Below are 9,438 nucleotides of genomic sequence, written 5' to 3'. Positions count from 1 at the left end.
GGTTAGTCAGTTTGCGCTATTCTGTGAAGGGAGTAGTACACAGGGTTGTACGAGATCTTCAGTTTTTTTGACAATTTCTCACATGGAATAGCCTTAATTTCTCAGAACAAGAATAGACTGATGCGCTTAAGAAAGTTTTGTTTCTGGCCATTTGAGCCTGTAATTGAACCCACAAATACTGATGCTCCAGATACTCAACTAGTCTAAAGACCAGTTTTATTACTTCTTTCGTCAGAACAACAGTTTTCAGCTGTGCTCACATAATTTAATGTAATTTTATCTGTGGCCAATGACCTTCAGCCTTCTTGGAAGGGCATTTCTAATGTAACTATATATAGCAGGACACAAAGGGCTAGAATTTTCTATGCCTATCCTTACTAAGGACTTAGACTTCACGGTGACTTAGTGTCCCCATGAGTGACAGAACACTGAGTCAATCACGGTGCAACGCTCCTATTTTCTGCTGGCTTGCCCCACCCCCACAGAAAGCACTGAGCTAGGATGAAACACCTGCATTTTGGAGCTGCCTTACTCAAGAAAACAAATGAGACCTTGTTTTTATGCAGCTTTATTAAGTCAATATATTTTTGACATTGTTTGCAAACTGACATGTGACACGTATTAATGGCCAAAAAAAACAGGCAAGCCCATATTTTTTGGGGGTGCTGAAAATGTGGGGCTCAAAACACCAATATTTGTAGAGATCATTGTAAGTTCCTTATTAACCAAAATACCATTTGTAAAGATTGTGAACAACTCTGTACTCCTTATGTGTTCCCACATGGTCACAGGCATAACAAATAGCATGGGTGAACTCTTGATACTGTTGAATTAGATGGTGTTGAGCAGAAAAGTGTTCACGCCACTGAAAGTAGTGCAGATATGCCTCGTCATCCTTGTCTAACTTCAGGAGGAATTCTGCCAGGGCTTTCACATCTGGAAAGTCATTAACATGGATGAAGGAATCTCCTGGGACAAAGTCCTCATAGTTTTGTCTAGGTGGGCCCAATACTACTGGTACAGTTCCTGCTGCAAGTGGTCCGTTTAGCTTCTCAGTGATGTAGTCTCTGTGAACTGAGTTCTCAAAGGAAAGGTAAAACTTACAGCTGGAGATGGTATCGTAGTAGTCCTCATAGTTCAAGAAACGGCCAAAGGCCTTGCCAAAGACTTCCACCTTAACGTGTTTGACAAGTTCTCTGTAATAGTTATACCTTTGGCCTGATCCAGTGACAGGGTTATTGTTACTCACAATCCAGCAAACTAATTTATCTTTTTTGGGCAGCACAAAATCCTCCCCCTGGCCTTTTCTTGCGGTCAAACGCCAACGAATAGGGATGTCTGCGTCCTGCCTGTAACTCAAGGTCAAATTGAAAAGGTTCTCTAGACCAGATAGCCTGTTTGTGTTTGTAGGGGATTCAACATGGAACCAGATCCACTTCTGGAATGGTGGCCTGGGTGATCGAGGCAAGTTGGATAAATCTTGCTTGATGGATTTGTGAAAGATGAGCACCCCGTCTGTCTTGTTGTATATTGACCTGTCATCAGTCAGGAGACAGCTATCAATGTTGAAGAAAGTGGCGCAATCGCTTAAGTCAAACCTGTAGTGTTCAGGCCAGAACCACAACAGCATAATGGGCTTGTCTGGTAGGGTCTTAGCCAAGGAGCTGTTGTGCTCGCCTTGGGGTCTCTCTGAGTACTGCGGTGGGAAAGCAGGCAGGGGAGGGCAGAACAGAGATGGTGCTGAGCTGTAATGCATTAAAAACAGCACCACAAATCCTCCTAAACTAATCATCGATACCAGAATGACACGTAGAACTCCAGTTAGGTAAATGCTAGACAGCATTTTTGCTCCTGTAAAGAGAGAACATCTATCATTAGGAACTTGAATGATTGTAACAATGGGAGAAAGTCATAGTAGTTTGCTCTCATCCTGTACCCGTAAAAACAATTTTCATGTAAACAAAGAGCAATTAAGGCTGAAAGTGTTTCAGTCCACGAATCAGATGTGCATGTTTCCTATTAGAAATAGAAGACGTCTCACTCTTTCAGTACATACCTTGCCACATCAGGAATCCATTTATGAATTAGTTAATCATTAACATTTGCTATCTGCAGTTCCTGTTGCAACTACAGTTGAAGTCAGAAGTTCACATACATTTAGGTCATTAAAACTTATCGTTTTTCAAACACTCCACAAATTTCTTGTTAATAAACTATAGTTTTAGCAAGTCGATTAGGACATCTACTTTGTGCACGACAAGTCATTTTTCCAACAATTGTTTACAGATTATTTCACTGTATCACAATTCCAGTGGGTCAGAAGTTTACATACACTAAGTTGACTGTGCATTTAAACAGCTTGGAAAATTCCAGAAAATGTCAGGGTTTTAGAAGCTCCAGAAAGGCTAGTTGAAATTTGTGTCAATTGGAGGTTTACCTGTGGATGTATTTCAAGGACGACCTGACATGTTCTGTCTCCTAGAGATGAACGTACTTTGGGTACGAAAAGTGCAAATCAATCACAGAACAACAGCAAAGGACCGTGTGAAGATGCAGGAGGAAACCGGTACAAGAGTATCTGTATCCACAGTAAAACGAGTCCTATATCGACATAACCTGAAAGGCCACTCAGCAAGGAAGAAGCCGCTGCTCCAAGAACACCATAAAAAAGCCAGACTACAGTTTGCAACTGCACATGGAGACAAAGATTGTACTTTTTGGAGAAATGTCTTCTAGTCTGATGAAACAAATAGAACTGTTTGGCCATAATGACCATTGCTATGTTTGGAGGAACAAGGGGAGGCTTGCAAGCCGAAGAATACCATCCCAACTGTGAAGCATGGGGAATGCAGCATCATGTTGTGGGGGTGCTTTGCTGCAGGAGGGACTGGTGCACTTCACAAAATAGATGGCATCATGAGGAGGAAAATTATGTGGATATATTAAAGCAACATTAAGACATCAGTCAGGAAGTTAAAGCTTGGTTGCAAATGGGTCTTCCAAATGGACAATGACCCCAAGCATACTTCCAAAGTTGTGGCAAAATGGCTTAAGGACAACAAAGTCAAGGTAAATGTATTGGAGTGGCCATCACAAAACCCTGACCTCAATCCCATAGAAAATTTGTGGGCAGATCTGGAAAAGCGTGTGCGAGAAAGGAGGCCTACAAACCTGACTCAGTTACACCAGCTCTGTCAGGAGGAATGGGCCAAAATTCACCCAACTTATTGTGGGAAGCTTGTGGAAGGCTACCCGAAATGTTTTACTGTGGATATAAATACTTTTGTACCCGCCAGCATCTTCACAAGGTCCTTTGCTGTTGTTCTGGGATTGATTTGCACCAAAGTACATTAATGTCTAGGAGACAGAACGCGTCTCCTTCCTGAGCGATATGACGACTGCGTGGTCCCATGGTGTTTATACTTGCGTACTATTGTTTGTACAGATGAATGTGGTACCTTCAGGTGTTTGGAAATTGCTCCCAAGGCTGAACCAGACTTGTGGAGGTCTACAATTGTCTTTTCTGAGGTCTTGGCTGATTTATTTAAATTTTCCCCATGATGTCAATCAAAAAGAGGCACTGAGTTTGAAGGTAGGCCTTGAAATACAGCCACAGGTTCACCTCCAATTGACTGAAATTATCAGAAGCTTCTAAAGCCATGAAATAATTTTCTGGATTTTTCCAAGCTGTTTAAAGACAGTCAACTTAGTGTATGTAAACTTCTGACCCACTGAAATTGTGATAGTGAAATAATCTGCCTGTAAGCAATTGTTGGAAAAATTACTTGTCATGCACAAAGTAGGTGTCCTAACAGACTTGCCAAAACTATAGTTTGTTAACAAGAAATTTGTGGAGTGGTTGAAAAATTAATTTTAATGACTCCAACCTAAAAGTATGTAAACTTCCGACTTCAACTGTACATTTTTATTTGAAAATGTTAGGAGAGCTGATAAGTGATCCAACCCTTTGCTTGACAGACTTGCTTCTCTGCTTTTTGTCAATGTCATCTGGTGATTTTTTTTTATTTTTATTTTACTAGGAGAATTTGTTCTTATTCTCAATGACGGCCTAGGAACAGTGGTTTAACTGCCTGTTCAGGGGCAGAACGACAGTACCTTGTCAGCTCGGGGATTCAAACTTGCAACCTTTCGGTTACTAGTCCAAAGCTCTAACCACTAGGCTACCCTGATGGTTGGATTATTCCTGATGGTTGGTCTCTTCTATCTTAAAGAGAAGAAAATGAACTGCTTCAACCTTGTCATCTGGCAGTAGTTTACCTGCCATACACCTTTCATGTGGAGTTTATTTTAGTGTATTGGTATTCCAGCATTTTTACAGGTTCTTAACAGTCATTGAAACGTATTGTGCCGTCACAGTAAAACATCTACATTTTAAGAAGACATCTAAATGCCTTAACTAAATATCTTTATTTTATTAGCAATTAGTATAGCCAATATAGAAAAGCCCATTTATAAAAGTGAATCATGTAAGACAATTGACATTCATCTTAATTATTATTTTAGCATTCAAAACTGCACTCAACGAGGCACTAAATTATAAAGCCTGGGTTATAGAATTAGTCGTAATCGTAGTCCTAAAATATTTTGAAAAGGAAAGAGAGTCTCACCGGTCAAGAGGTTTGAACTCGTGCTGTATTCAGAACGGCTGCTGGTGTCATTCCTACACTCCATGAGAATTGTGCTGTCGATCTTCTCTATTTATCATCAGTTCAATACAGTTATAGGAAACAGTGATCATTTGGTTTAATTCATTCTCAAACTATATCGAAGGGGGAAGAAATAACCCTTCTGGCCACCCGAACAGCAAGAACAGAAAGCATTGGGCGGGTTTGTTTTGCGTTTCCATGGGTGAATGTTTCAATCGAATGGTCTAAAATGTACAAACACTGGCGGTGGAAAATGAACTCGCCCATTCTCGTCAAGGGAAAATGGGTGGGGCGTGGGGAGCACGGGCAAGGTAAATGTTACTTTTCAGCCACAGATAAAACAGTGACGTCAGAACCTGTGGTCATTGGCGCCACCTGGAGGCAAATACAGAGTAAATATAAAACAAAAAAATACAGGGCAAACATAACTGGAAATGATTAAACAAATGCAAAAACCATAGTAAAATTAATCCAAGGTGGTCAGTTGCACCTCGTCAAGTATTAAAATCAACAGAGCTACTGGCTCAACCAAAGTACCACTTAAAAGGTTGTGGACATCATTATAATAACATGCTAAAGGTTGAATAAACAGGTTGAATAAACTCTTCCTAGATTGCCAGGAGGTGTGGTGTGGCCTTGAGGTACCTCCTCCATGTGTCTATCTCGCTGTGCCAAAGATGAGAACAAAGCATGTCAGGTGTGAGGCTAAAGCGCACCTGAAAGGTCAAAGTACAACATTCTGAAACCATTTAGGACACCAGATGTGGCAAAGTGGACTAGTCTGACAAGGTGATAGTCATAAGAAATGTAGCAATGACAGAAATGTATTGCGAGTGGAAACTTGAACATTTTAAGCATTCTGTGCACTTCTGGCACACGTTTACCGTGAACACTGGCTGTACCTGCTTCAGTTACAGTTTTAGTCAGTGGCCAAGCAGGCTACTGTGGCTATTTGGGCATAATGTAGGCCTATCAGAATTGTTTACCAACAAAACCAATGGAACAAATGCACCCCATAACATTTTACCATGGAAATAGCTATTGATTTCTATGATATAGCGCTGAGAGTTGTGTGGGAGTATACAGCTGGTTATTGCCCTCGCGAGAAGCATGTGTTTCAGACATAAGAAAGTGGATGGCTCAAACTTTCTACTTTTAAACTCGGACAAAACAGAGATGCTTGTTCTAGGTCCCAAGAAACAAAGAGATCTTCTGTTGAATCTGTCAATTAATCTTAATGGTTGTACAGTAGTCCCAAATAAAACGGCGAAGGACCTCGGCGTTACTCTGGACCCTGATCTCTCTTTTGAAGAACATATCAAGACCATTTCAAGGGCAGCTTTTTTCCATCTACGTAACATTGCAAAAATCAAACTTTCTGTCCAAAAATGCAGAACAATTAATCCATGCTTTTTCACTTCCAGGTTAGACTACTGCTATGCTCTACTTTCCAGCTACCTGGATAAAGTACTAAATAAACTTCAGTTAGTGCTAAATACGGCTGCTAGAATCCTGACTAGAACCAAAGAAATGTATCATATTACTCCAGTGCTAGCCTCCCTACACTGGCTTCCTGTCAAGGCAAGGGCTGATTTCAAGGTTTTACTGCTAACCTACAAAGCATTACATGGGCTTGCTCCTACCTATCTCTCTGATTTGGTCCTGCCGTACATACCTACACGTACGCTACGGTCACAAGACGCAAGCCTCCTAATTGTCCATAGAATTTCTAAGCAAACAGCTGGAGGCAAGGCTTTTTCCTATAGAGCTCCATTTTTATGGAACGGTCTGCCTTCCCATGTCAGAGACGCAAACTCGGTCTCAACCTTTAAGTCTTTACTGAAGACTCATCTCTTCAGTGGGTCATATGATTGAGTGTAGTCTGGCCCAGGAGTGGGAAGGTGAATGGAAAGGCTCTGGAGCAACGAACCGCCCTTGCTGTCTCTGCCTGGCCGGTTCCCCTCTTTCCACTGGGATTCTCTGCCTCTAACCCTATTACAGGGGCTGAGTCACTGGCTTACTGGGGCTCTTTCATACCGTCCCTGGGAGGGGTGCGTCACTTGAGTGGGTTGAGTCATTGATGTGATCTTCCCATCTGGGTTACTGCCCCCCCCCCTTGGGTTGTGCCGTGTCGGAGATCTTTGTGGGCTATACTCAGCCTTGTCTCAGGATGGTAAGTTGGTGGTTGAAGATATCCCTCTAGTGGTGTGGGGGCTGTGCTTTGGCAAAGTGGGTGGGGTTATATCCTTCCTGTTTGGCCCTGTCCGGGGGTGTCCTCGGATGGGGCCACAGTGTCTCCTGACCCCTCCTGTCTCAGCCTCCAGTATTTATGCTGCAGTAGTTTGTGTTGGGGGGCGAGGGTCAGTGTTATATCTGGAGTACTTCTCCTGTCCCATTCGGTGTCCTGTGTGAATTTAAGTGAGCTCTCTCTAATTCTCTTTCTTTTTCTCTCTCAGAGGACCTGAGCCCTAGGACCATGCCTCAGGACTACCTGACATGATGACTCCTTGCAGTCCCCAGTCCACCTGGCCGTGCTGCTGCTCCTGCCTTATTATTATTGGACCATGCTGGTCATTTATGAACATTTGAACATCTTGGCCCTGTTCTGTTATAATCTCCACCCGGCACATCCAGAAGAGGACTGGCCACCCCACACAGCCTGGTTCCTCTCTAGGTTTCTTCCTAGGTTTTGGCCTTTCTAGGGAGTTTTTCCTAGCCACCGTGCTTCTACGCCTGCATTGCTTGCTGTTTGGGGTTTTAGGCTGGGTTTCTGTACAGCACTTTGAGATATCAGCTGATGTACGAAGGCCTATATAAATAAATTTGATTTGGTGGGCATTGCAAAAGGCTCTTTTGTAGCTCTAGTCTCACCTTATCTCCCCCACACAACTCACTCTAGCTATAACAAATTTAAAATAACATTCCAAGTTGTTGACCATATGAAGAGAGTACAGCATTAGATAAATAGGCTTGTTCAGGCTGTTGTTTACAGGCTTGTTGTATAGGTGCAAGTTAAGACTAAACTTGCCAGTTCCTTGGTCATGTATCAACCACAGGAGTTTGTTGACACCTTCATTCGGGAGAACGTGCTCTAGGTAATGACTGGAGCGGAATAAGTGGATGCTTTCCCGGTGTTTGATGCCATTCTATTTGCTCCATTCTGGCCATTATTATGGGCCGTCCTCCCCTCACAAGCCTCCTTTGGTATCAACCTGGCAATATGCTAAACCTATTGTGCAGAATGCTAGGGAATTGGACCATGACTATGTCTAGGTCTCCCTTTTCATTTGTTGTTTGGGCATTTTAATGTTTTTTTGTTTGTTTTTAAATTGTAGTTTGCAGATAGTCTAGTTTTGTGAGAGACGATAAACAACCATACAGACAGTGACTCTAACATTCCAACTATGGAGACAAACAATGAAACTTTATGATGACTCAATACAACATATGCTGAACGCACACATATGCGTTCAACAAATAAAAAAATTAGATTTGCTTTAAGTTATATTCAAAAGTGCTGATATTATGTTGCTTCAAATCACAATTCCTACATTAAAAGGGAATATGTTTAAGGAAAGAGTGTAAGCTAATTGGGCCACTATATAGTGATTTGAAGTTCATTCTCTTCGCCCACTGGGCACACCAGGTAATTTCAACATGGTAATGTGGGTAATATTTGGTGGAGACGTTGATCAATGAGTTTCACCTTTATTCACCCACACTATAAGACAGCCAGAAGTTTGGGAATTCAACAATGTGTTTCACTATGCTTTCAACCATATAAAAGCACAACCAAATTCCAATGGAAAAACGGTCTGATTTTTGGTTTAGTTGTCATCTAAAATGTGTTATCACTGCACTTTCAACCATTGTGCTTTAAAAGTTCAAATGGGAATACAATGTCAGATATTTTGTATTTATTAAACTTACATTTTATCACTGTGCTTCCTTAATCCATATAATAGTACAACCAAATGAACTGGATTGCAGTTGAGATTATATTAAAAGTACATAGTCCAAGTGAGCAATGCTGTTCGGGATTCTGCACAGATTATTATAGCAATTGTGAAGATCTCCACAGACCTGTGACATTCGCATGCTATCTTGAGCATGCAAACTTTCTATGATTACATTAGAAAACATTTATACTTTTCTTACCTCATCATGCCATCTATTTTGTGAAGTGCACCAGTCCCTCCTGTAGTAAAGCATCCCCACAACATGATGCTGCCACCCTTGTGCTTCACGGTTGGGATGGTGTTCTTCGGGTTGCAAGCATCCCCCTTTTTTATCCAAACATAATGGTCATTATGGCCAAACAGTTCTATTTGTTTCATCAGACCAGAAGACATTTCTCCAAAAATTACAATCTTTGTCTCTATGTTCAGTTGCAAACCGTAGTCTGGCTTTTTTAATGGCGGTTTTGGAGCAGTGGCTTCTTCCTTGCTGAGCGGCCTTTCATCCTTTGAATTTTTCCAAGCTGTTTAAAAGGCACAGTTAACTTAGTGTATGTAAACTTCTGACACACTGGAATTATAAGTGAAATAATCTGTCTGTAAACAATTGTTGGAAAAAATCTGTGTCATGCACAAAGTAGATGTCCTAAACGACTTGCCAAAACTATTGTTTGTTAACAAGAAATTTGTGAAGTGGTTGAAAAATAAGTTTTAATGACTCCAACCTAAGTGTATGTAAACTTCCAACTTCAACTGTAGCTAACAGTAAGCTTTAACTTGAAATGACTTGCTGACAAAATTAGAAACTTTTAATA

At 41.4% G+C, this 9,438-nt stretch overlaps 1 protein-coding gene across 1 annotated transcript; it reads right to left on the bottom strand.

Moving 5' to 3' along the window:
- Positions 1 to 558: 558 nt before the first annotated feature.
- LOC135539442 (4-galactosyl-N-acetylglucosaminide 3-alpha-L-fucosyltransferase 9-like) lies at positions 559 to 4,921 on the bottom strand. Its single transcript, XM_064965328.1, has 2 exons — positions 4,629 to 4,921; positions 559 to 1,851 (listed from the first exon to the last, which is right to left on the bottom strand). The coding sequence occupies exons 1-2, from the start codon at positions 4,690 to 4,692 to the stop codon at positions 722 to 724; spliced, it is 1,194 nt and encodes a 397-aa protein (XP_064821400.1). The 5' UTR covers positions 4,693 to 4,921; the 3' UTR covers positions 559 to 721.
- Between the last annotated feature and the right edge of the window lie 4,517 nt (positions 4,922 to 9,438).

Source organism: Oncorhynchus masou, chromosome 5 (genome assembly GCF_036934945.1).
Source record: "Oncorhynchus masou masou isolate Uvic2021 chromosome 5, UVic_Omas_1.1, whole genome shotgun sequence".
NCBI lineage: Eukaryota > Metazoa > Chordata > Actinopteri > Salmoniformes > Salmonidae > Oncorhynchus > Oncorhynchus masou.
This window is presented reverse-complemented; position numbering and strand designations above follow the sequence as displayed.

What these genes read in the sequence shown, in the direction of transcription:
- LOC135539442 (XM_064965328.1), bottom strand. Translation starts at nt 4,692, where the DNA reads ATGGAGTGTAGGAATGACACCAGCAGCCGTTCTGAATACAGCACGAGT. An exon ending in GAGTTCAAACCTCTTGACCG is followed by an intron (nt 1,852 to 4,628) that starts GTGAGACTCTCT and finishes CTCTCTTTACAG; the next exon opens with GAGCAAAAATGCTGTCTAGC.